We start from the raw sequence: 26,858 nt of genomic DNA on the forward strand, positions 1-26,858 counted from the left end.
AGTTAGGTAAGATTGTCGAATAAAGTAATGATTCGCTTTTCCTATTTCAGATCGTGGGACCCATGTCTAATAATGCTGCTCTTTTAAATGGTGATTATGAAACAGCTGTAGACAGACGTTTTGTTACCACGCCCTCTGATACACTTTATATGTTATCTTACGACACAACAAGTTATGCTGATGGTTGTAATGATACACATTGTATGCAGTATAATGTTGATGATGTTAAGTCTGCAGTAACTGATGCTGATGTTGTTTTTATCTGTATTGGATTAGGTGCGTTTTTTCTTTATCATGTCTTTACTACATACAAAATGGCTGTTGGGTTTTTACGCACTCACGAGATCTGCTTCTATATTTCAGCTAACTGCATTTACCCTATCTATACCTTCAGGTATTCCAGTGGAAGCCGAGGCTAATGACAGACGTGACGTAGACCTTCCCGGTTTCCAATCTCAGTTGATTCAAGATGCAATACACTATAGTAAGTGTTCCAGTTATCTTAACTAGCCAGATAACATGTTATTTGGTCTATGAAATGATATGAATTCTCCAACTATCGTCTGAATGCAAATCTGCAAAATAAGCTAAATACATAATCCCGTTTGTAACCTTCATGCCACACGAAATGCATCCGAAAAAGCAACAATGCCAGCGTTATTTAGAAATATGAATCAGTAATTTAACAAGTGGTTTTTAGATCACTTTGCACTTATTTATTTAACACGTTTCAGGTGGGTCAGCGAAGGTTGTTTTAATAACATTTAATGCTGGACCAGTCAATATTACATGGGCTGATATGAATCCAAGAGTATCAGCAATTATAGCTGCTTTCTATCCAGGACAAGCTACTGGTATTGCTTTATTAAACGTTATGACTGATCATTACATGCCAAAATTTGGAAGATTGCCTTACACATGGTTTAATTCCATCTTCCAGGTTAGATAATGCTGTTGTGATAAAGGTTTAAGAATGACTGATATGCAAACCCGGTACATAGTACAAACATTTCATATATAGCATAACTGCAAGATAATGGAATCGACCCTATGTTACTCAGTGCGCTGTCACTTTATAATGTATTGACTCTTCTGTGGTAAAACCAATTTAGGCTTGTCTCAACTTCTATCTAGCAGTAGCCACGACAGAGAGGGATATTGGATTTGCAAATCCTATTAATAGAACATTTTAATGATCTGTATTTTGAAGGTACCACCAATAGTCAACTATACAATGGTAGACAGAACATACAGATATACAACAAAACAACCATTATATCCATTTGGTTATGGTTTAACTTATGGTATATTTGTATACAGTCAACTCACATATAAACAAGAGATAAATGCTGGTGATTCACAGAGTGGTCAGGTTGTGGTAGCTAATCGTGGAGAGTTTGATGCTGATGAAGTAAATGCTTTTCTTTCTCTTTTTTGTGATCCATTCCCCAATGTTTTGCGTTTCGTTTTGTGGTTCGGATCGTTAGTACTTGGTTTATTTATTCGTTGTATGTAGAGCGATATTAATACCTTAACTCTGACATTTATGTAGCAGTGTACCACCAACATTGTTAATGAACAAAGGTTGTGTTGGACATTTTGTACTCATAAACAATGATCAAAGGAATAATAAGTTGTCCTGTTGAAGGTTGTACAAGTATACCTCAAGTGGAACTCTCCAAGTGTAACAACACCAAATATTCAACTGGTGGATTTCAACAGAGTAACATTGGCCAAAAACGACATAGCCACAGTTAAATTTTCTATCGCACCACAAGACATGGCTGTATGGACTGATGATAAAGGATGGGTTATTGAAGAAGGTAAGAATGGTTGCTTTGAGTGTGAAAAACGGATGTCTCCGAGAGACACAAAGTCATGATGGAAGACCAGGCTACACCAATTATCAAAGAAGTCATTTAAAATAAATATAATCAGGGGAAGTAACTAGTACTAAAAAATCAAAGTTCTGAGGCAAGTTAATTCATTTGAACCTTTCCGTTCATGTCGAATTTCTAAATCATAGCATTACATCTCGGCAACATAAGATTAAGATTTTTTTGTCATGTTCTTGTATCGTCTGTGTTCGTGTTATGGAGGAATAACATGTTGGTCAGGTTCGGCGCTGAACTTAACGCTCCTTGTATAAGACGTACAATCCTTCCAAGCCCTCTACTATGTCGTTGTGGTATATAGGTTAGATCTGATATTGAAATGGTTTGTATAATTGTAGGTATAATAAGTTTCTATGTTGGAGGAAGTCAGCCAGGACAACCAGCTAAAAGAACAATGAGAACTGGAATAATACCAGGCACCTTTCAGATTAAAGGAACTAAAGTACTTGGTTATTTTTAACAACGAGATGTTTGATATGATGAATAAAGATAATTCCCCATTTGAAATAAAAGTACATTGCAATCTCAAATGTCAAATTTGAGAAATCAAATTCATATAAAAACCCTTTTGTATAAGAAGAAAGAGGGAACGCTATGATCGACCAAATTTTACATTATTAATTACTACGCCGACCGTGTTTGAAAGTTATATTTTTTATTTATCACCATTTGTGTAAACTGGTGTACTTTGCTCAGACTTGAATTATTTTCCAATGAAATCTTATGTCTTGGACTACAGGCAGCACATTTCATTTAGAAGGAACGGATCTCCAATTCCTTTGATACAGATACATTTCTGAGAACAGCGTTTCATAACTGATTTAATAATTTTCTTTTAAAAAATAAACAGCGAGAAGTGAAAAAAGATAGTGAAGAAAATCAAAATAGTAAATACATAAAAAAAAATTAATATAGTAGACTATTTAGGACACATGCAAATGTTGAGAAAATAGAACAAATACCTGAGAAAATAATGTCGGCCACGGAAAATTTTCGCTTTATATAACGCGTCCGGAATAATAAAGCCCGTACATATGATATTCCTGTCGGCTTTGATGATAAGTTTTAATCTGATATCTTTGACGATTTTGAATTTTAATTGATCTTGCAAAATGAGATAAGTAACTAATTGATCATTTCTTGTCAACTGTAACATCTCCGGATTATTACCCTGAATGTTCGACTCACATTTTATCCTAACCTACCATGTGTCTTAAATCAGATACCATAAAATACTTAGAGTAATATGCGTATTTAGAAATAAATATCAAAAGATATAATGGAACTAAAGATCAAAATAATGCTACCAAATAGTACAGAACCCGAGTTAATACAGTCTTCCTTTCTCATCAGTTCTTTCATGTTTTCCCTTTCCTCTTCCGCTCTTTTTAATATCTTTGGTATGTATTCCAACCAAAATACTGCACGTTCAGCATGTAGATATTGATAATTCTTGATCTCCGCTGATGATAAATATAAATAACTCCTATCTTTATCGTCAAAAGGCTTCCAAATTACCTCTGGTGTGAGTGGTTTATTGGGATCCCTGAAACGATAAAAAATATAACGACTTAACGATATGTTTAAAAATCTGAGGGCTGTTGTAAGTGTGATAATTATATGATTCATGTATCTAAATCTCTTGGAAATTTGATATTTGAAATCGTATCAGTTCTTATTAAAGTTTCTATGGTAACTGTAAACAGTACTTATTTGTACACATTTATGACAATTTGCGCCCACACATCAGCTTTGATATATGTCAGAAAACCTTAATCTTTGATTTGATAAAAACAAAAGCTCCGTGTATGACTGGTAAGATCGTCGTTAAAAATGTTATGGGCTAACAGGTTAACACAGGGATATTATGTCCCTTAAACTCGATCAAAATATAGGTAAAAGAAAAAGTTAACATCAATGTTAACTAACGACAATTGAAATGAGATAAATAACATCCTATTCTCCTGCTTCAAACTGGGCTAAATGTGCACTGTATGAAAAAAAGGAAAATTATGTTATTAGCCTTCTCAGACATCGGACCTGTATCTTTAAAAAAGTAACTGAAATATTAACTATTTTAAGGGCCGACCAACCGATTGGTTACGGCTTTCATTACAAAATGAGGAGGGGGAGGGGGTCTCGGGCATAAAAATGAAGGTGAAAATTGTCGACCAACTTTTTTCTTGGTTAGCAAGCAAGTTACGGCGACTCACACATTTTATCAAAAAGCTAAGTCGTTTGCCTGGTCTTTCGTTCTATTGCTTTTAAGTCATTGGCAAATCTTACGCCCATACTATACCTACCCGGATTTCGCGAAATTTATCCAATAAGTCATCATAATAGATGATAATCTCCATTGAGAATCGAGCTGTGGTTGTGGTAGATTTTTAGAAACACCAACATCATAGACTGACCCAAACACATACTGAAGGTCGTCACCGTGAAGAGCTCCATCAACCCATGGATCATGAGGACGTAATGGATTCAGTTCATTGAACTCATACTGATATGTACTGGATTTGGTATTGTCACGAGCGTGATTTAACACAGCTGTCAGAACAGGAATGAAGTAACCAGCATCCGTAATAACATCTATGGCTTTTTGAATGTGAACATTTTTATCATTCGGAGATTGGAAATTGGAATATTGATAAACAATATCATCTACAATACTCTTGTCTAATTCATATCCCATTACAGCCTTTAAAGTGCGAGGAATGAATGTCCGTATAACGGATTTCAGATCTTCAATGGTATATGAAGAATTGATACCAGCTGAATGTAACGGTGTGCCTGGTATGACAAACTGCTGACCCTCTAAACCAGTATTTCCCATAATGACGCTTATATTCTGAAATAATTCAATTGGTGCCGAGTTAGATGGAAGCTTTAGAGCATCAACACGTTCTTGTGTCACAAAATCTCCATCCACAACAGGAGTCCAGTCAACAGACCCATCAATAAAAAAGCTTATATATGATTTCTTAGCCATCTCGGTTGTATCATTAATGTTTCTCAAACATGTTAATAAAGCTTCTGAATAAAACTCATCACAGTTAAACCTTTTAGAAAATTCTGTAGTTTTGGAGTTGGCATCCGTGAGCATTGCCCATCCAGTATTCGCAGTACCACTTTGAGATATTACTCTCTGGAATAGTCCTTTATTTCCAGGATAAAGTGCCTGAAATATGACCGATACACCTCCAGCCGACTGACCAAAAATAGTAACCTTTTTCGTATCACCTCCAAAGCTTTCAATATTTTCATTCACCCATTTTAGAGCTAAATGTTGATCCCATAATCCGAAATTTCCTCTTGCAAACGAGTCACCGGAAGTAAGAAATCCTAGCGGTCCCAATCGATAGTTTAGTGTAATAACTATCAGATCTCCAAAAGCTGCCAGTTTTCCGTACGTCTGTGATCTGCCATCACCTATTATAAATCCACCGCCGTGTATAAATACCATCACAGAATACTTCACGTTGGTACCAGATCCTACTGGACTAAATATGTTAAGAAATAAACAGTCTTCATCCTGTACCTTGGATGTTAATCCAGGCCAGAATTGTGGACAGGAAGCACCAAACTCCATGGCCTTAAAAGGTGTTGTAAAGTTACCATACGGTACAGGCTTTCTAAATCTAAGGTCACCGACTGGTGGTTGAGCATAAGGTATGCCAAGAAATGAAATAATGGTTTTTTTGCTCGGCCGTACAGGTATCTCTTCATATTTACCAATGATATCTCCTAATTTAGTAGTAACTGTAACATCATAGGAATATATGAGAACAGATTGTAGCAAAAACACGGTTAATATCTTTAAGGCCATTTTCACTGCCTGTTCAATAAAATATACTATAGAATCTTTATATATTCTGCTATTCCCTGATTCTGATTTTATCCGCTCATGTTCTCATTAGCTAATGAGCGTTTATATAGAGCCACATACAGGTAGATGAGATCGATAAAGTTTCCAATGTAAGCGAGGCCTTCCCAGAGAGTTGTTCATTATATCCTGATAAAATTTTAACTTATGAAACAATTTTTTATTTCGTTCTATATTCTAACAGAGTATACATTTAAACAATGTTTAAATATTTACATTTACTCAAAATAAAAAAAAGTGGCTCTCGTGATAGAATATTTACCTAATAGAATACAATGCGATATAGGTCAACCTCTGTTGATCTCGCCTTTATCATACGTTTTTTTATTCATGAGTGACCTATATCGAATTCAATTTTCACGTGTCCATACCACATGCTATTGAATAAGGTTGTGTAACGATAGTACTGAAAGAATGCAAGCACCGGATGTCGGATTATCATTCTTAGTAATGACAGGCTGCGGAAAGTTGAAATCAGGATGCATGAATGTGTAGACGGATAAAGGCATCTAATCTTGATTAATATGTTTTTTTTTATATATCTAATATTGCTTACAATTACCCAATTTTCATAATTCGGATGTCCTATTTTTAGTTTAGTGTATGATATTCCTGAATATTCTGCAATAGCAACTTTTATAGACTTTATCCTACCCATAAAAGTTCCAAAAATTCCAATGACTTCCATCGCAGAATCGAAGTCAATATAAGCCGTAAAGACATTTATGATAAAAAAATTTAAAAGGTGTTCAATGTAAAAGGTTTAACGATGTTGTTATGGTCAATATTAACATGTTACTAGATAAGAAAAACTAAGGAGCGTATAAACATTGTTTACTATGTTCTCAAATGAACCTTTTAATATAAGTAAGCTATATGAGCGGAATGACTTCAAATCTTGAATATATCTTATATACCTTATGAACTACGAGAGAAAGCTCAAAAATGCCAATTTTGAATAAACCTTGTATATATGTCCCGCAGATTTAACAACTTCAACATCTGCAAATAATTTCCAGCAGAATCTTAATCATGTAAAATCAAAGTTACGTAATCGCTGGGTGAGATAACTACTTTGTGTCAAATAAATAGGATTCTTGCAAATAGGGCTGGGTTAAATTATCGAAATAATCGATGATCTATTATCATCAAATTCCATAATAGATTATATGTCAAAAGTCCTTTTTCCATTGTACCCGTTAACAAGTAATAATCTCTTCCACACAGGTTCCCTTCAGAACAGCACATAACATACCCACAATAAACTATAATAACCGATCAAAGCAAAAATGTATACTTCTATGACGTAAAAATTACCCATAAATTAAGAATTTTGGCATGTTTTTAATTTTGTATTTACAAGGTTTCTCAATTGAATTATCGAAGATTAATCGATTAGGCTATTGATCGGTAGTCTGCCATCCATAATCGATCTCAATTTGGTAATCGATACCCAGTCCTACTAGCAAAAAGAAGCTATACGTGTCCCCGATACACATGCGTTCGCCAAAAGAAATCCTTCCGTCTTTTCCTAGGCTTCGTCATGGCAATTTCAGTTTTTGATTGTCTTAGTTCAGACCTAACTGCAGTTAACAACAATTATAAGAGAAGAAAATAAAATGAGAAATTGATATAATACAGGGCCCGTAAATGTATTAAGAAATCACTTACCCAGTTTTGGCAAAATTTGTCCAATACGTCATCATGGTAGATGCAAGTTTCCACTGAGCATCAAGTCTGGTTTTTGATATGTTATTCTTTATTCCCAGATCATAAATAGTACCAAACATATAGAAAAGGTCTTCAGCATGTCGGGCACCGTTTAACCAGTTGGCAACAGGACCCAATGGAACTAGTTCCGTATATTCGTTAAACTCATAGTTATACGTTTTATGGTCCAAATTGTCGTGAACGTGGCTAAGTAATGCCGAATAAATAGATTTGAAGAAAAAGACATCTGTAACCAATTCTGCAAATTTCTGCATTCTCAAATTACGATCAAAGGGATTTTTATAGTGATAATACTGGAAAAACACGTCATCGAACATGTCCATAGTTATAGTTTCACCAAAGACAGTAATCAAAGATGTTTTAATAATATTCTTCAAGGCATTGTCAGCCTGTTTCTTTGTTGCATTTATAGAGGATATAATTTGGTAGTCAATATTTGGAGGATTAGGATTCAAAAATGAAAAACCTTCACCTCTCGTGGTTCCCATTATGACATTCAACTTATTAAAATGGGGCAGCTTTGATTTTCCTAGTGGAAAGTTTAAGGCATCTCTGCGCTCTTGAGTGACAAAAATACCATCTAAAGTTGGACTCCAATCTATCCCTAATCCTGCTTTCGTAAACATGTTCGATTCTTTTGACAACTTTCGTACATCTGTTATAGAGCGTAGACAATCTACAATGTCTGAAGAACTTTCCTGGTTACAGCCAAACTTCTCGGAATATTTCTTTATTCTTGTTCCTGGGTCGGTAATTAGAGCCCATTCGGCGTTAGAAGAACCACTTTGGGCAATTATACGTTGAAATAATCCTTCGTTTCCAGGATATATAGCTTGATACATGACAGACGCCGATCCAGCACTTTCACCAGATACAGTAACACTATCTGGATTACCATTAAAACTGGCAATATTATCATGAACCCATTGAATTGCCATATGTTGATCCCATAAACCATAGTTACCGGATATGGTATTATCATCGCTATCCAGAAATCCAAAAGGCCCTAGACGATAGTTTAGAGTCACCACGATTACGTTTCCAAACGCAGCTAATATATTAGCGGTTCGCCATTTTCCGTCTCCGAATAGAAAGGAACCACCATGAATCCACACCATAACATGATATTTTGTACCATCTTGATTGATATCCGGGCTAAAAATGTTGACGTACAAACAATCTTCACTTTGTGGTTGAATAGATTCAGTTATCCCAGGTAAATACTGCATACAAGATGGCCCATAATCAGAGGCATTAAACTCTGTTTCAAAATTGCCAAATGGTACTGGTTTTTTAAATCTTAAATCTCCTATTGGTGGTTTTGCGTATGGTATTCCTAAATATTCTGCAATAGTGACATTTTCAGGACCCACTTTTACAGTCTCTATTCTACCCACAATAGTTCCTAATTTAGAGTTGACGGTGATTCCTGTAACTTCTAATAGAAAAATCGCTAGAATTAGAAATATACTAGAAAACCAAAAAGCCATGTCCGACTCTTTATCTCGCATCAAAGGACTAAAATTGCAAATTCATTTTAGTTCGTAAGATTAGATAAGATCAACAAACGAGGGGTTGTACGAAATTTTTTAGTGTGTTGACACTGTTCTTGAATACAAGAGCTTTCAGTGGATAAAAGAAATGACCCAAATAATGAATGGACAGCCATGATGATTCTTTGAAAACTGTAAATAAAGGTTTATTTTTGTAAAAAATTAAAGTATGTTTACTGAGACGCATTCGACCCATGGTACGATGATATACCATTTCAATTCTGATGTAAGCAAAAGAAATATTCATCACAAAGCAAATACAAAACGTAAGAGAACCACAAAAAATAAGCAGACTATATTTATGTGGAATGTGGAAAGCCAGGTACACCTGTGACAGTTGGTCCAGGGAGCAACTTTGATTACCTCTATTAGCTGCTCAGTCGCTACATTTGATAACTCATCTCATTGTTCTCAAATCTTCTTGGTTTGATAACAAAAGTAGAAGTGGAAGATTCCTGTGGGTCACTTGGTACAAACATTTACATTATTTTATTCAGGAGTGACCTATGATGTATTAAGTTTTCATTTGTCCACATCCCGTGTTATTGAATAACGATGTGAAATGATACTTTAAGAAAAATGCAAGCACTGAAAGTTATAATCAAACGTTCATTTCGATCATCAGGCATCGGATTTTGGGTTATTCTCAGTATTGGACAAGGGACACCTGCTCCCGAAGAATGAAGTTTCTGAGATAATGATAGTCCGTTTACGTAAATAATAGCTCAATACGTAGCGATTTTGAATGTCGTCTGTTTGGGTGTCAAGGTTTCCTCGAGGTAAGACAAATTATGATGTCACGTAACTTACTAAAATTGGATAGCTTTGATGTCGGTAATTAGAGCCAAACGGCGATAGAGGAACCACTTTGGGCGTTGAAATATTCTTTGTTTCCAAGATATATGGCTTGATATGACAGACGCCGAACCATGGACAGTTGGGTTTTGATGCCTTAGCAGTTCTATTTCTACTTGAGAGAAAATGGCCCACGGCAGTTCTATCGAGAGTTGTTTGCAATTGTCTATAAGTTTCTCGCAAAGCACCTTCAACATGCGAGTTAGGCCTACTGGCGGAGAGCGAAATCGCGATGTACTCTCTAGTGGACGCCAAGCTTAAGGCCAGTGTGATGTTTGAAAGAAGTTATTGTCCCTTGATTTCCTTGTAGAGTGACGGTACGGAGAAAATGCTTAGGTGGTCTAACACAGTTTCCGTTCGAATCTTTCATTCTGGTCTCAGAAAACCGCCATTATAATGATTAAGTGCAATGATTGTATAAGTTACTAACAGCAATTCTCCGATTGATATACTTCCTCATATGAAACGTCCATTGCCAATATGTTCTTTTGGATTTCGGTTTTCACTTTGCGTTTTTTTTAATAGAACAGTTTTGTAACTTTGTTTATTGTCACGACAGTTTGTGTTGTGACCACGCAGAACTGTTCTTTAAATCAGCTGACAACAGGTTCATCATATGCATCACCAAAGCAGACAAAAGCTCTTGCGATCTGTTTTCAGTGCTTCTGAACATTATTTGCTGGGGTTACAAATGGTTGTTCTTTAAGTCATTGTGACTTTTTATTGGTAAAAAATCAATATAACCTCTTCTTTAGATTACCAGAAGAACACTTTTCTGTTCCTTTTTTTATTACAATATAAAATCTAAAAGAAGTTTAAAGAATACAAAAGGTCGAAAGAAATGCAGTTTGTGATTGAATATAAAAGCAGAAAAGAAACTCGAGATTATACAAAATAAAATAGATAAAAATATACTAAAGTGCATTTCGGTGTGATAAATCGGGACCTTCAATGATTTACATGGATTACATCGGTCATTTGAGAATTTGGAAACACTGGATACCACTTGACGTTTGGGTGTTATGGAGAGTCCATTTTCCTAATAATGTGGATTATTTCAATATGTCAATTAACAAATTTTCAAGGATCGTTGTATATAATTTGAGCTGTATCCAAAAGTGATTTCTAGTTATTGGGCGGAGTATTAACATATAGTAATATAACTTATAGAATTACAGAATAAGTGAACTATTAGATCTACATTTTGATGTTGATGTAGATTATTCTCACGGCATCAACACTAACAATCCTAATGATAATAGTGGTGCTGGTGTTAACCTTGGCTGGGGCTTCTGAAATGAACAAAAGAAAATTCATATAAATTTATATTGGGAATCTAAGGAATGGCAGCATACAGTCTACATAAATTTAGCCGGAACTTTTGTTTGTGTTTTGTTAGCTTTTATTTGTATTGTAGTCACCCTAGTTAGGGTCTAAACACTCCTCACGTTATGCCCAAGATGGATTTATTATACCCGCATTAAATCTATTATAAGAAAATGGGGAAGGGTTGATATACTGATGATAATACACAATATCATACGAGCTAAGGAGCAGATTGTGACACAATGACAGTTTCCTGTTGGCAGAATGTAGCTTTACACCATGTAACATTCATTGTAGTATATAATTACAGTTTGAACACTTTTCTATACATTTCGCAACAATTGGGTTTTGCCTTCAGATAATGCAACTTATTTTAGCTTCACAACAACTTTAAAGGAACAGAGGCGCCATTTTAGGGCGTTGATTTACGTGTTGAATATGTAAATAGTCTGCATTATTTGGTTGGCTTAGCTCCCGTTTCTGAGACTAAGGTAGGATTGGTCAAACAATGGCGCACCTTCGAAGTAATGATTTTGTGATCGCAATACACATGTTTATCAGTTTAAAAGCTGAACAATATAAATATATATATAAATATTACTAGTATGATATTTTAAGGACAAATTTTACGTACCTTTCAAGGGTTTCAACATGTGGAATTTGTGATCTTTGCAATGATTTACAACATGCTGACCCCAGAAACTTTGAGCAACGGATTCCTCAGTTGGGTCCAAAGCTTTGAAGTATCTGACGGGTTTACCACTGTGTTTATCATGGTGTCCTTTACGTCCATGATGATCATCCTGAAGATTTAAAGATTTCAATCATTATTTATGGAGTCAATCGTTAGTAAAATATATATGAAATCTGATGACAGATTAATAGTTCGCTAGAGAAATAAGTTCCTGACAATTCTTAACAACTACTTACATCTTCACGGTCCCATTCTCTTACACCATCATTGAAAGACTTGTGGAGAGGATCCATAAAACATCTCTTTGTTTGGGCGTGACGGAAAGCTGAGATTTTCTGAAATGTCAAAATACAAGTAATGTTAGACGGAGCCTTCAACCATCAGTATTCATTAAAATATATATTATTTAGAATTTCTTCAGAGTCAGACTTGATTGCTTGTGTGGGCAAGTAATATATCCGGAGGGGGGGAGGGGGGCATGGTGTATGGTATTTATACATGTGGTATGATACATGTATCATACTGACGCTTGAAAAATCAGTTTTAAAAACTTACGTGGTCGTAATCATGTACAGCATTGAAGGCATCGTATTTTCCGGTTTTAGTGCCGTTTACAAAGATCAATTTCCTTTGGTCATCGATACGAACATGTTCTGGTACTCTGTCGTAATCTTTAGTTCCACACCAACGACTAAATACCTGAAAACATGGCGAGGTATTATAATTACAGCTTAGAACTATTCTCCTTTCAAGTAATATTTTTAATAACAGGTAGTTCGGCAATAAATGACATAGCCCTGGTTTCAACATTTCGTTTGTTTCAGAGTCGCAGGACGCAGACAAAGCGAATGTATCAGAGGCTTCATAAAGGCTTACCAACTCATCCTAAATCTGGTCATATAAGTATAAGTTATCCTCAGAGAAGCTTTTATTTCGACTTTTTCACTAATTTTTTCATAATATAATTTCTAAAATAAAGCATTTCAATGTTCACATCCGCAAATTAGAAACGATCTACCCTAGTTCATAATCTGTCATAGTTCTACACAACAAACGTTTTTACATGTTGAAAAATATCAAATACTTTACGTTACTTACTCCTCTGTGATGTCTTCTCATGTGAAGTACCAAAATTGGTAAAGCAACAATCAAAGCCACGACCACAACAGCCAAACAAATCAAACCAGCTTTACATTTTCTTCGTCTCTTACATTCTCGTCTCTGAACAGTTGCTCTGTTCAATTCTGATTTCTGATCAACGAAAACCTTAAAAGCAAAAAAGGGCAAATGTTATTTTCTGTAAAAAAAAATTGTAAGAAAAAAAAAAACTATTCATGTTTCAAGTTAATATAACTAATTTAATCATGAGTAAGGTCAAGAGGAAGTTTCGATTTAGTATACAAGACTTAGTGCATAATGAAATCCTCAACTTCGAATATCTATTGGCCTAACTCGTGGGAGTTTGTCAACTAACGGAAGTTACATCATTAATATGATAATATTTCAAGGATTTCTGAATTGTTTCCTCTGTTCCCATGATGGCTGGATGTGATATCATCATTGACCTGGTGATCTTTTTATGTTAAAAATAGTACAGATTAAGTAACCTTGCCTTATCGCATACTTTTCCTTTTGGTATTATTATGTATGATATGTACATATGTATAACGATCAGATAAAATCAGTATAATATTATGGCAATCTAACCTGCGAAACAAACTGACACCTTTGGGTTTGTTTGGGGTTGGAAGTAGATATTCTATAGTTAACATTGTCATTATATTTAACATTTTAGTTTAATGGTGTATGTTTAGTGTTTTATTGTAAAACTGGGTCATATTCATGATATTATCGTCGTAAAGTTATACTGATTATTATAGTTTACATTATAATACATGGTTTTAAGTTTGATTGTAAAACTGACCCATGTATGCATAATATAACTATAATTATTATCGTAATGTTATATCGATAATTATAGTTTACGTAACACCTTACTGAATATAGAATTATGTATTATGATTTCATTATTGTTAATACTATTCATAACGTTATCAATACAATCTTTATGGGATCATGTGATAGGTATTTTGTTATAGTTCAATAACTTCTTAAGGAACAAAAAATTATATAAACATTCAAAGGACATGTCATGTGATAAAATCGTGATCAACAAGTTAGAAATCTGTGAACCGAATCATAAAGTTTGGCTAAGTTCCCGGAGTAACTTAAATATCCGTTAATAAATATTGCATCAAGTGAATGTCGTAAAATGGGACGGGTTTTCTTTCGGTGACAGACGCAATTTTGTATTTATGGTAAATAAAACTTATTGAATTTAGCAAAACAGAATATAATTGTGGGAAACTGGTATATCATGGCTATCGACCCCAGATATTTGAGCAACCCATGATGGTTGGTAATAACTATTTTGATTTTTATCGTCACCCTACAAATATTCCCCTTCTTTGTTACGTAAAATGGGTCACTACTCTTAACATTTTGAAAAGCCAGGTGCAGAGAAATAAGGGTTTCAAATATCAACTATATATATATTCCTTATGGTACAACATATTTTGCTAAAAGAAGTCGACATTAATATATCATGCGATTCGCGATAAAATCAAATGCGATCGCGTATTATCAATATTTCATCTGAAAAGTTTTATTTTGGGCTTGGTGACATAACAAATTCATTATCATGCGCCATTTGGGGGGTTGATTTGGGAGTTGATTATGTATAAATAGTCTTCAAAAATACTAAAAATGTACGAAATCGCATAATTCCTTTAAAAATACTTCAAACTAGGAATTTTACTCACTATTTCTATAGTTGTCTTTTCTATATATCACAGAGTATCTTAAAAAGGACGAGTCGTCACTTAACATTCAAACCCGGATAATTCTGGAAACGCAAGGATTTGAAGGCTAAAAATTTCGACGATTAAATGTACACTATTGTTGATTGTCTCAGCTAGTAAATTCCCGTTTCTGAGACTTTTGGTAATTAAAAATGGCGCAAGTTGTAAATTAGACCAATAACCGGTACATATACTTTCACACGATATCTTTATAAATATATACGTCAATATGTGATAATAAATAAATAAAGTTAAATTCAACAGATACCGTGGTGTTAATCATGACAAATTAATGTCGTTAAGATCACCTGCGCTGATTAAACAAAGAATTTGGCAAACTGTTATTGAAACTGATTGGTCAACTAATTAACCTTTTATTGTATTTCATTACAGTGGCTATTGCGTGGCCTTGTGCTTTTGATGAGATGTTTTTATCATATAAAAATTCATGGTTTACCATCCATTATAAACAGAAGCCATTTCTACCTTTAAAAAACATCATCTTGTAAGTATTTCTAGTACGTCCTTTATGGACTAAATAGGTCTTTCTTTTTTTGAAACACGTCATTTTCATTTAAAACTCTTTTTAATTCCATGTTATGATAATCAAATTATCTTGATTATCATTCCCATGGAAGCATACAATGCAGACCCCACATCATTCATTGAATGAATGTATTTCCTGAAACATGTAATTTTCATTTAAAAACTCTCTTTAATTTCATGTTATGATGATTTTTTTCAGTAAAATTTGTAATGAAATAAAAACAGAAAGTCCAACTCTCTATCATTCATTTACTAATTATCGATTCATAATACAAGAACAGGTTACAATCAAAGTGGAAACAGGTCAGATTGTAATATCGATTTAATAATAACAGTACTGTTATAACACAGAGATCTTGTCAATATTTCTTTCAATTCCCGGGGTAGTTCACTGGATCTTTTAGTTTGTCGAGACATTCACTTCCATACATTCTCTGGGTTGTTCTACATAACTTTCAAAGTGTAGTTCTTATTTTCAATTCTCTGCTCTTCATAACTTTCAATCCATAGTTCTTATCTTATAGTTCGTATCGCCCAATTCTCTTAGTTGTTCCATGGAGCTTTTACCCTATATGCATTAGTTCTTATATAGACTGTCAAACCGTTGAATTTAACCTTTCCAGAAACTGTGATTTCACATGCTAAATAGCTGTAAGTCAGCTGCAAGCAAGACAATTCCTCATTTTAATAGAGACAATTGTCAATGTAAACCGTGACAATTGGTTCCTTTAATAGAGACAATTGTCAATGTAAACCGTGACAATTGGTTCCTTTAATAGAGACAATTGTCAATGTAAACCGTGACAATTGGTTCCTTTAATAGAGACAATTGTCAATGTAAACCGAGACAAATGGTCCTTGTAATAGAGCAAATTGGTCATGTTAATATAGAGAAAAATGGTCATGTCAATATAGAGAAAATTGGTCATGAAAATTGGTCATGTTAATATAGAGAAAATTGGTCTTGTTAATATAGAGACAATTGGTCATGGAAACCGAGACAGCTAGTCAAGTTAATAGAGACAATTGGCCATGCAAATAGAGACAACTATCGTTTATGTAAATAGAGACAATTCATGTAAATAAAGACACTTTGTCATGAAAACCGAGACAATTGGTCATGTAATAAAGAGACAAGAGTTTATGTAAACCTAACAAACTCCTGACCTGACATGAATGTCAAATGTAGGTTGACTATCTTATAGATAGATAATTACAAAGTTGGTAATCTGACTATTCAGATCCGATTTCCTATTAAGTGTCATGATGTATCACGTTATACAAAACAAAGTAATTATAATCAAGCCTATTTTATCTCGTCCTAATGATGAGCTCTGACACTGTTTAAGGATCATTGTTTGGAACAGCCAAAGATAAGAATAAATATATGATCATAATTGTTTGAGCTAAATGACGTCCAATTGTGATATTTGTTTCCTTAAAGGACGATACCAATCGGCATTACATGCAAAATGTAATGATTACTTACTCATGACAACAGGATATTAGTATGGCTATAAATAGTTATGCGTTGTCATGTTGTCCAAGTTACTTTTATACGTCCTTTAAAAGTACGGGACCTTAATTATGTTAAGGCGGACCCAAATATATAACATATGACAATTCTTATATAAACTATTATTATATTAAATACAACAATACACAAGGTGATTTCTTTGTATTGTAAACAACCCTTTGATAGTTTGTTGACATTGAAATGACGTAAACAAAGGGGATGAACCATGTCCTCAACCCTTTAACCATATTCACAGCTGATTTCAGACTACCTCTTTAAATTATAGATATTAGTAGGACAACCACCTTAGCCATATCATATAAAACTTGAAGTTAGTATTATTAGACAAACCAAATGGGCCAATATACCTAAACAAATAAAGAAACGTTTTAAATGGTACAGGAAGGTAATTAGTTCATGATCGTAATGTCAACACGAACTGATCTCTATTCAAATATATAGCCAGAATAGTACTTACTGCTTCAGGAATTGATTCACCGTCAATATTCTTCTCTTTGTTGTTCAGATCTACCTTTGGAGGTGCCATGTTGCTAGTTGATTCTGTCTCACCACAGAAATGACGAGCAGCTTAATATACGTCCTTGATAATATATGGTTTTATAATGTCCTACAATAATCAATAGTCACTCTTAACCAATCAGAGAGCGGCAACGCCAGCTATATTATTTACTACTAACTAAAGCTCGCTTTACATTTACTTATATGCGTCATGGACTAAAATAGATTTGTACAGGCAGTATGCCAATAAACCTAGATTAAAGCAGATTATCAATTTAGTTTAAAAAGGGTGAACAACTGAGTTAGCGTTTCTTTTGTTCATATGGTAAACTGTGAGCCTAATTGATTTCTGGGGAAGCTTACATAATGGATATCGGACATTTTAATCTGAAAGACAGGTGAAATGGGAATGTAGGTTAACACCTTTAAGCCTTCATTCCTTAATGAGCACAAATCATTTTTCTGCAAAATAAAATCAGATAAGAATGGAAATAAAGTTAGCCATCAAGGTGGAATTTTCTTTTGTGACAACGATAATTAGCGATGCAATGCAAAAAGCAGGCATTGCATATGTATGCATGCATAAATTACACGCAAGTAGATATTATCTATTGCTTACATAAAGACTTCACTTAGCGACCTACTTGTGAATTAGAGCGTTAACCTGACATTGGAGCTTTCCTTGAACAGTAGTGTTATGGCCAAACATTGAATTTTTTGAACGTCTACGTATCACAATTTAAATGTAAAAATCTAACAAGAAGCATACAGGCATTTTGGAACATAATATAGGTAAAGAGCACCTGGCTAAATAATGGCATGACAAAGTAGCCTGACAAAAGGGTCTCGATCTTGAAGTTTGAAAAAGATTTATTCATACTATAAAAAAGTTTGTGAAGTAAACGGAATAGTATTCTATATGACACCTTTTTGTCATATATGCCAATCAGTATTTTCATATGCTCAGTAACACAATCATAGACAACCAGAATTTTCAAATATACTCAGTAACACAATCATAGACAATCAGAATTTTCAAATGTACTCAGTAACACAATCATAGACATCAGTATTTTCAAATGTGTTCAGTAAGACAATCATAGACATCAGTATTTTCAAATGTACTCAGTAACATAATCACAGACATCAGTATTTTCAAATGTGCTCAGTAACATAATCATAGACATCAGTATTTTCAAATGTGCTCAGTAAAATAATCATAGACATCAGTATTTTCAAATGTGCTCAGTAACACAATCACAGACATCAGTATTTTCAAATGTGCTCAGTAACATAATCATAGACATCAGTATTTTCAAATGTGCTCAGTAACACAAACATAGACATCAGTATTTTCAAATGTGCTCAGTAACACAATCACAGACATCAGTATTTTCAAATGTGCTCAGTAACACAAACATAGACATCAGTATTTTCAAATGTACTCAGTAACACAATCACAGACATCAGTATTTTCAAATGTACTCAGTAACACAAACATAGACATCAGTATTTTCAAATGTGCTCAGCAACATAATCAGACATCAGTATTTTCAAATGTGCTCAGTAAAATAATCATAGACATCAGTATTTTCAAATGTGCTCAGTAACACAATCATAGACATCAGTATTTTCAAACTTTCGGTATAAGTGTTTACTTATGATCTACGATCAGTATTGGCCTCATGTTTCAGTATAAGTTACTTTCCTTGAAATGTTAAATTATTCAAAAGTTGTAATGAGGTTTTACGGAAAATTTGTATTTTGCTCCTTTTGTGACATGTACGAATCACGGTATAGTCGTTTTAGTGCAGACACATAAGCGGTCTTGATCGGCGATTTTTGTCGCCAACTAGAGCCTTGTCGATAATCTTGTGCGGATCATGCAATTGAAAGGAAATGAATCAGATTGGATGATGGCGCTTTTAATTTCATAAAATCTGTTTCCTCTATAATACAGATGTCATTAAAGGGACTGTGAAGATGTTTTCTAACAGAAATTATGTGTATCGCACATACCACTAGCATCAATTGCACCATTCAAATTTTCCCTCAGATGTCAGTGGTTCCTGAAATTTCTCTAAAACCAAATGAGGGGTATAAAGTTTCCACTTCAACTTCGGGCTTATCAAATAATATATAGTCAATCTCAATGGTCGCCGACCAAATTGACCACTTTTAGTAGCTATACGAGCTGCACCCAATCGCCTTATACATAGTTTCCAAACAGTGTTTAGCACAGTCAAGCGAGATTACGTATGCTGTCACTGCTGAGACAGAGTCAGGTTTTCGAGCGATGTGTTCTGTCAATCCATTAGGTCTCATCACCGCATCATCATTGACTTTCTTCTATAGCAGGTGGCTTTAGACTTCTCAGACATTGTTTCAACTGATGAGACCATAAATGTCATAATAAAAATAGTAAGTCTAGCTCACTGGTTGATGAAGTGACTGATTAATGAGTTGCCCCCCTTTATTTCATTATCATCTATTGTTCAAACCAAGCAACTGAGTCTTTCACGGTTTACAAGTCAGAAAAAAACAAGCTACAAGGTGGGCTTGGCTACTACTGTGTATAACTTATATTATCAGAAAGCAAATACACAATAAAATTAACAATTTAATTCAACAATCAATTCAAAACAGTTTAAAATTACAATTGAATACGCAATAAAAATGTATATAATTTTTTCATCAAACTTTCATACACATATTGGGCTGTATTATTTACTTGATTAACACCAATGCTTCTTTCAGAGAGTTAATTCTAAAATCTAATACCATCATCTATCTAACTTAATATTCTTCATATTATCTACAAAACAAAATAAATTCATTTTTGTAAGTCAACTAAATGGTTACTAAGAAGTGTTTTGATGATTGTTTGGAAATAATGTGACATAATGAATATCTATCTCATAGAGTGAAACATGGTAGATATATATGTACATAAAAGTTTCAAACATCCTGATGAGACCATGTGAGTTGAATAATTAATCACTTTTTCCTAATATTGTTTAAGCAAACAACTAAGCAAAGAACTAAGCAAAGAAGATTCTGGAAACTTGAATTAATCAACCTACCTATAACTTGTGTATAAATATGATGTAAATATTGTTGACTATTATTATCAGATCTATTACCTACAGTTACACCTAGCTCATAATCAGGTCCATACTGTGAAAAATACTGAAATATACAATACAAGTGCAATACCTTGACAATCAACATCAGTGGCACTGATTTTTATTCATCTGCATTTATTTAAAAGCGATACTAAAATTTCCTTATCACTTTCCATAATTTCTGTATCAATTTGTTGTCAAACCTGATGTTGGAATTTTGAAAAGTACTATGGGTAGCTCAAAATGAGCTTTATCAACAGTAAACTAAATAAAAAACCATATAATCTCTCCAGTAGTAATAATTTCATGAGTGCTTCTCTTTAAAATCTACGCCAGTGTTTCTATCAGAGGGTATCCCCTTTTACCTGATGCTATATTTCAACATCCAGTGGGAATCTACCCTTAGAATTAAATCATATAACTGATGTCATTAACTAGTATTTTTTATACATTCAACATCAACAGAAAATTTGCAAAATATTATCAAGATGAAACATTGATTTAACACTGTTCAGTTAAATATCATTGTTATAGATGAAGGAACAAGGAAAGTCTTCAATAAATACAGGGATGAACAAGGTATAAGTTACCTGATAACCCAATTTCTTACCTCATGATCAGGAATATCTCGTGATAGTTTCTTATTTACGGCTAAACTTGTTAAAAATGCCCAACATTTTGCTGTGTTTATATAGTTATAACCTCCTTCAAAAAAATAAAATAAAGAATTTCATTGAGATTTGCTTTAACTATGTCCCATGTAAAATTTTTGTGGAATACTGCTTGTTAAAACTGTAATATTTCAATATCTATATCTTTTGATCACATTTACAAACACTTATGAAATATTCAAAATATGTATTTTGTATCCATAGATAACAATGTGTCTGAAACATGCAGACTTTAATCTCTAACAGTTATTATTTAACAGAAGTCTACCAGAGTAATTACTGAGGTCATATCTTGTAAAGTCTGTGTTCAGAGGTTAGAGTTACACCAAAATTACTTCCTTTTTTTTTCTCTCAGGCTTTCTTTTGAATGTAGCCACTACAGTTAAGGGCCTTTTTTGAACAGTGGTGTATTTTGGTGCATTCTCCTTCTTAGATCACATCTGAACCCCCACAGCAACTAGTATCCTCTATAATCCAAGAGGAGCTGTGAATGAAATCCTGGCTATGCCACCAACCATTTGACCTAACCTGATGACCTCTGCTTATTAATCTGAATATCATCAATGAACTTTAACAGTAAATGACAATGACAAGATTTTTTTTATACCTCCTCCTAATAATATAGTTGGTTTATTCCAGGATAAAACATATTGTACACATCTTCCTAATGATAGTGTTGATAGATTGAATGACTTCATTGGATCACCTTCTAAACCATCAGCACCGCATTGACAAACAATTGCCTCAGGTTGGAATGAGTCTTTAATTTGTACCATTACACTATAATACAAGTTTATAACTCACTTTCATATTTTTTTTGTAATATTGAGCAAAACGATTGTTTGGTTCCAGGGTATGCTTACTCTAATAAACACCTGATATTTTTATTATGAAATACTTACTCATTTATGACTGATCCATAAAAAGTTCATTAGCTGCTATCAATATAATGCCAAACTGTTATTTTGGATTTCAGGACTTTTATTATTGAAGGGGAGTAATTCTTTATTCATCATTTGCCCAAATATAGGTTATGATTAAGATAACTATAAAGTAGATAAGATCAAGAAAAAAAGCAAGCATTTTTGAATAAAAATGGTAGTGAATAGTTCAAAATACATTATCTATGCTGTTTATTCCTACCTATAAAATATTTTGTTATATTCATCATCTTTTAAGCCATCTAATAATGGTACATTAACAGTATAATGTCTTCCTTTACTATACCCTGTATCATTAACAGAACCTGTACCTATACATAATAATAATAACAGCAAATTAACAGAACTTATACCTATACACAATAATAATATTACATTGACAGAACTTTTACCTATACATTTTAATAATAATAACAGAACTCATACCATGAATCATTAATAACTGTATATTAACAGAGCCTGTCACAGAACATATAGCTATTAATCATTAATAACTGTATATTAACAGAACTATCACCATGAATTATTAATAACTGTATAATAACAGAAAATGTCATATTAATGATTTAAATAATGGTATATAAACAGAACTTATCAATATGACAATCTCACCTGGGAAGAATCCTGCTGAGTATTTATGAAATGAAACTGTTAAAACTTTATTTGTACAACAGAATGCCTCCTCTACTCCTGAATGAAATACAATATCAATGAGTTAAATAATCCTAGGTAATAGATAAATAAGACAATATGACATCTAGAAATATTCCTACTTCTATATCACTCTACAATTGATGTATTGAGCAGTATGTTAACAGTTAATATATATTATTTGTAATTTTAATTATGACATCTATCTTATTGCTTTAACAACAAAATACTTTTTGATGACCTTACTTGATTTTATCATAATCATTTTAATCTTTTAATAAAACTCACCGTCCCCATGATGTAAATCTAGATCTATATATAAAACACGTTCAAATTTCTGTCTTAACTTTAAAATACCTAATACCACATCATTTATATAACAGAATCCAGAGGCACTATCTCTGAAAATAAGAATATTGTGTATATGGTACTTGTTCAGCATAAGCCTACTCTTTTTTGATACCAGTACTGATTGTTGAGAGATCTTTATATTGCACAACCTGTAACAGGGCCTAGGTTTATTATCCCGTCTAAAAAACTAAATGCTTTTTCCTATGTCTGCCCCTCAAACCTGCATCACTGACAAGAAGAAAACATGAATCAGAATCTAACCAAGATACCTGTGTGCATGATGCCATCCACCATACCAATTGATAGCAATATCACTTTCATCATTGATCAGTTTTTCACCAGCTGTAATAGTTCCACCACCAACCAGTGAGGCACATTCAAACACTCCATCTTGTATTGGACAATCATAAACTACAATATAAAATGGTACTGTCACCTCCCTTTCTGAACACCTGATGCCACTGTGTACCCATTTGTCAACATCGACAACTCATTCAGGACCTACATATAGTTCATAATGTTCATGACCATAACAGACTGAATAAACCTTACCCTCATTAATTATTCTGTAATCAAACAGTAGATTGGATTTGTTTTAATGAGTTGGGAATGATAGTAAAGCAATGGCAGCTTTTTGTTTGTTATCATATTGTCAATTCTTTTTTTTTTTTTTTTTTTTTTTTTTTTCGAAATTTCCACAGGGCACACAGCCTAGGCTTCAATAGCTACATCAACATTTCTACATGTGTAAACCTTCTGCAGTGGCAACGTTTAAAATGAATATAAATTGGAACATTTTTGCAAAACCGTAAGTGCCACAGTGCAACATATGCAAAAACTGGTAAATTCGCTCTAGAATGCGCATTTTTGCATCGATTTTCTTCGGGTTTTCAGTTTTAAAATCTGGCTGGAATTTCTGATCAGATAGCACTTAAAAAATAACGAAATTCGAAAATTTGTCGCAAACTTTTTTCGATTGAATTTTGCAATTTTTTTGCAACTTTTTTGTTTTTGAATCGATTGATCTGAAATTTAAAATGCAAAGAGACATCACTAAAGTAAATGATATGATACAGTCAGACTTTTGACGCCACTTCCGGTTTTAAAGTTGGAATCAATTGAAAGTACAATCTACTTCCGGTCGAATAGCTTCCGGTGTATATTAAATTGGCCAATGGAATTTATGCAGGTCGTAAGTAAATGCTGATACAAAAAAACGAAGAAAATAAAATTCAGACCGGAAGTGAAACTTTGGCCGCCATCTTGATTTTCTTACTTTTCTTAAAATCAATCTTTAAACGATCACACCATATGACCTTTACCTTTGATGACCTTGACCTAGGGTCAAAGGTCATTGACCTTGGCTATCATTTGATACTTTGACCTTTGACCTCCGACATGTACTTCCGCTTTTATAGCTATCCGTAAAAAGCCAAATTCGCAACTTTGGACTGCTCTAGCACGTGACCTAATTAACCTAGAAGGTTAATTTTTTCGGTTTCCTAATGTGCTTTTCATGCACTTTATATAGATATATAACAATTGCTTTCTTAAAGCAAAATTGAAATTGGTGATTTTTTCAAATTTGAGTTTTGTTTTACCATATTTGTGTCATTTTGATCTTGGTGTATGTATATCTTATGACCTATTGTATGTAGAACCTTGATATTTGGAATACAACTAGACACTTTGAATATGAATTCACCCATGACAAAAAAATTGGGGTGCGCGTGGCACATCCGGGTTGAATTACTAATTGTTTACATTTTGGGGCTGGGGCATAACTCGCATAGGATACGTTTGTTAAAAAAGGGCCTTTGCACACAATTTTCTCATCCTTTTGGCCAGTTTGTGTTAACAGCTCAGTTGTTCCAGCTTTATAGTTCCAAAAAAGGAACGGGTTTTAACATTTGGATATTTTCATTTTTCGATTTTGACCTTTGTTGACATTTGTTGACCTATATCTTTTGACCTGAATAATGTAGAAGCTTGAAATTTAAAACACAACATAACGTTTGGAATATCAATTACCCTATGCAAAAAAAATTAAGGTGGGCGTGGCACATCTGGGTTATATTACTCATTATTGATATTTTTGGCCAGGAGCATAACTCGCAAAGTATACGATTGTTCAAAATGGAACTTTGCATACAATTACCTCATATTGTGAGCCACTTTGTCTTAGAATTTCGGTTGCTTCCGCTTCATAGTTCAAAAAAAGGAACAGGTTTTGGAAATTCAAAATTTTCAATTTTTGACCTTGACCTTTGTTGACCTTGACCTTTGTAGGATCAAACGTCATTGGCATTGGCTATCTATTTGTACTTTCATATTTGCTGTCCTATGTCAACTTCCGGTTTTATAGTCGTGTGCAATTAGAAATTTTGATGACGTATATCTCTTGATCTTGACCTTTTTAGACCTTCTCTTTTACAAGATCAAAGGTCATTGACCTTGGCTATCTGCTGATACTTTCATTTGTGAGGTCTGACGTCTACTTCCGGTATTAGAATCTTCTAAAAAATGATACCATATAAATCAAAATTATCAGAGTATCATAATTATGAATTAAACAAGTGTGCTTTCAATATCAATAAAATGCCCTAAGTATACCCTTCAGAATTTTACCTAAACCAAATTCTTCTGCTTCCTCTCCACATTTCTCATCATCAGATAAATCATCAAGATTCTGAAGGAAACTAATATAATCTGTAGAATGGAATCCAAGTAACTCTTCTGTAGTTGCCTGTCTTGGTTCAACTATGCTGAAAATAATTTTACATTTTTTAAAACTAATAAAAAAAAGTCACTTGAACCAGAATCAATGAAAGAAAATTTCAAGCAAAACTAAGTAGATAAAGAGAGTAATTTTCATGGACATAGGCTATCATATCATTTTATGGTATTACAAGATGTACTAACCTCATATGTTGAAATAAATTGTATGCTTTTATTAAAGAATGAACAATGTCTGCCTGAAAAACACATTTCAAAATATATGTACCGAACAACATCATTTTCAATGAAAAGTACAGTCAGTACTGTAGACACATAACAGCTTTAGGCCTAGTAGCTACTCCTCAACTACAGTTGGCTAAGAATTTATATTTTTCTGTCATTTCAAAAATATTCGTCTTCAATTATCTTTTTGACCATGATGGTGGAATATAAATAGTGTTCAATGACTGAGGCATCCCTCATTAATCAAACAACTGCAAGTCCCCCTTTATCATATTTGCATATAATGATTTGCTTATTGGTTGACATTTTTAAGATTCAATTCATACAAAAATATCTGGCAAAATACGATTCTCTATGACTATAATAACCATTTTGGGGTGTCGTACAGTAGGTCTGTGAATCCATAGTACCGGTATACAGGCATCTGTTTCTAACAATAGTCGACTCTCTCGAGTGTCGACTATTATTGATAAAAAGAGATGCCTGTGTACCAGTATTCGTAATAGCGAGGAGAGCTTACTTACTCTGTTTTGGATACGAATAAGTTTATCACATTTCTCTAAAATATCTTCATTGTGGATGTAACAAACACGCTTTGTCTTCTTATCCATTTCAGTTTCACCAAGAAATGTGCATAAATTGTTAATTTTGTTCAAATTTGACGCTTTTTTCCACCATGATGGAAAGGGGGATAACTCCAATCACACGCGTAAAATAAGGATTAGGATAGAAAAAAATGTCTATGTGGTCCGAACACTGATCTATATAATCCGGAA

The 26,858-nt window shown here is 33.6% G+C and overlaps 5 protein-coding genes across 5 annotated transcripts in view; 1 reads left to right on the forward strand and 4 right to left on the reverse strand.

Moving 5' to 3' along the window:
* LOTGIDRAFT_154014 (hypothetical protein) overlaps window positions 1–2,355 on the forward strand; it is a gene marked incomplete at both ends in the record, with an annotated part of 4,790 nt that extends 2,435 nt beyond the window's left edge. Inside the window, 6 exons of the mRNA XM_009061748.1 lie at window positions 51–276; window positions 395–484; window positions 735–940; window positions 1,211–1,411; window positions 1,649–1,823; window positions 2,234–2,355. Of these exons, the coding sequence (XP_009059996.1) occupies window positions 51–276; window positions 395–484; window positions 735–940; window positions 1,211–1,411; window positions 1,649–1,823; window positions 2,234–2,355 (1,020 nt within the window). The remainder of the gene's footprint in view (window positions 1–50; window positions 277–394; window positions 485–734; window positions 941–1,210; window positions 1,412–1,648; window positions 1,824–2,233) is intronic.
* A 794-nt stretch (window positions 2,356–3,149) lies between these two features.
* LOTGIDRAFT_154015 (hypothetical protein) lies at window positions 3,150–5,724 on the reverse strand (the record flags this gene model as incomplete). Its single annotated transcript, XM_009061749.1, has 2 exons — window positions 3,150–3,441; window positions 4,199–5,724. 2 exons carry the CDS (start codon window positions 5,722–5,724, stop codon window positions 3,150–3,152), a joined length of 1,818 nt encoding a protein of 605 aa, XP_009059997.1.
* A 2,450-nt stretch (window positions 5,725–8,174) lies between these two features.
* LOTGIDRAFT_106681 (hypothetical protein) lies at window positions 8,175–9,002 on the reverse strand (the record flags this gene model as incomplete). The annotated part of the gene is made up of 1 exon (XM_009061750.1): window positions 8,175–9,002. A coding segment is annotated over one exon (828 nt), but the record flags the coding sequence as incomplete, so codon positions are not given.
* Window positions 9,003–10,619: 1,617 nt separating this feature from the next.
* Window positions 10,620–17,534, reverse strand: LOTGIDRAFT_228913 (hypothetical protein). The gene is made up of 6 exons (XM_009061751.1): window positions 17,342–17,534; window positions 13,039–13,206; window positions 12,496–12,639; window positions 12,177–12,275; window positions 11,881–12,049; window positions 10,620–11,212 (listed from the first exon to the last, which is right to left on the reverse strand). Exons 1-6 carry the CDS (start codon window positions 17,408–17,410, stop codon window positions 11,118–11,120), a joined length of 744 nt encoding a protein of 247 aa, XP_009059999.1. The 5' UTR covers window positions 17,411–17,534; the 3' UTR covers window positions 10,620–11,117.
* A 2,403-nt stretch (window positions 17,535–19,937) lies between these two features.
* Window positions 19,938–26,760, reverse strand: LOTGIDRAFT_209871 (hypothetical protein). Its single transcript, XM_009061752.1, has 11 exons — window positions 26,607–26,760; window positions 26,044–26,096; window positions 25,750–25,886; window positions 23,391–23,532; window positions 23,059–23,171; window positions 22,732–22,809; window positions 22,322–22,430; window positions 21,786–21,958; window positions 21,118–21,212; window positions 20,466–20,571; window positions 19,938–20,197 (listed from the first exon to the last, which is right to left on the reverse strand). The coding sequence occupies exons 1-11, from the start codon at window positions 26,691–26,693 to the stop codon at window positions 20,166–20,168; spliced, it is 1,125 nt and encodes a 374-aa protein (XP_009060000.1). The 5' UTR covers window positions 26,694–26,760; the 3' UTR covers window positions 19,938–20,165.
* Between the last annotated feature and the right edge of the window lie 98 nt (window positions 26,761–26,858).

The sequence above is a fragment of the Lottia gigantea genome, assembly GCF_000327385.1.
Source record: "Lottia gigantea unplaced genomic scaffold LOTGIsca_5, whole genome shotgun sequence".
Taxonomy (NCBI): Eukaryota; Metazoa; Mollusca; class Gastropoda; family Lottiidae; genus Lottia; species Lottia gigantea.

Coding starts and splice junctions, on each gene's coding strand:
- LOTGIDRAFT_209871 (XM_009061752.1), bottom strand. CDS start 26,693: ATGGATAAGAAGACAAAGCGTGTTTGTTACATCCACAATGAAGATATT. Junction 21,959..22,321: donor TATAACAAAATATTTTATAG/GTAGGAATAAAC, acceptor CTTGTATTATAG/TGTAATGGTACAAATTAAAG. Junction 20,572..21,117: donor GAGATATTCCTGATCATGAG/GTAAGAAATTGG, acceptor TGTATATTTCAG/TATTTTTCACAGTATGGACC.
- LOTGIDRAFT_228913 (XM_009061751.1), bottom strand. CDS start 17,410: ATGGCACCTCCAAAGGTAGATCTGAACAACAAAGAGAAGAATATTGAC. Junction 12,050..12,176: donor GAGAATGGGACCGTGAAGAT/GTAAGTAGTTGT, acceptor TTAAATCTTCAG/GATGATCATCATGGACGTAA. Junction 11,213..11,880: donor CATGTTGAAACCCTTGAAAG/GTACGTAAAATT, acceptor TGTTCATTTCAG/AAGCCCCAGCCAAGGTTAAC.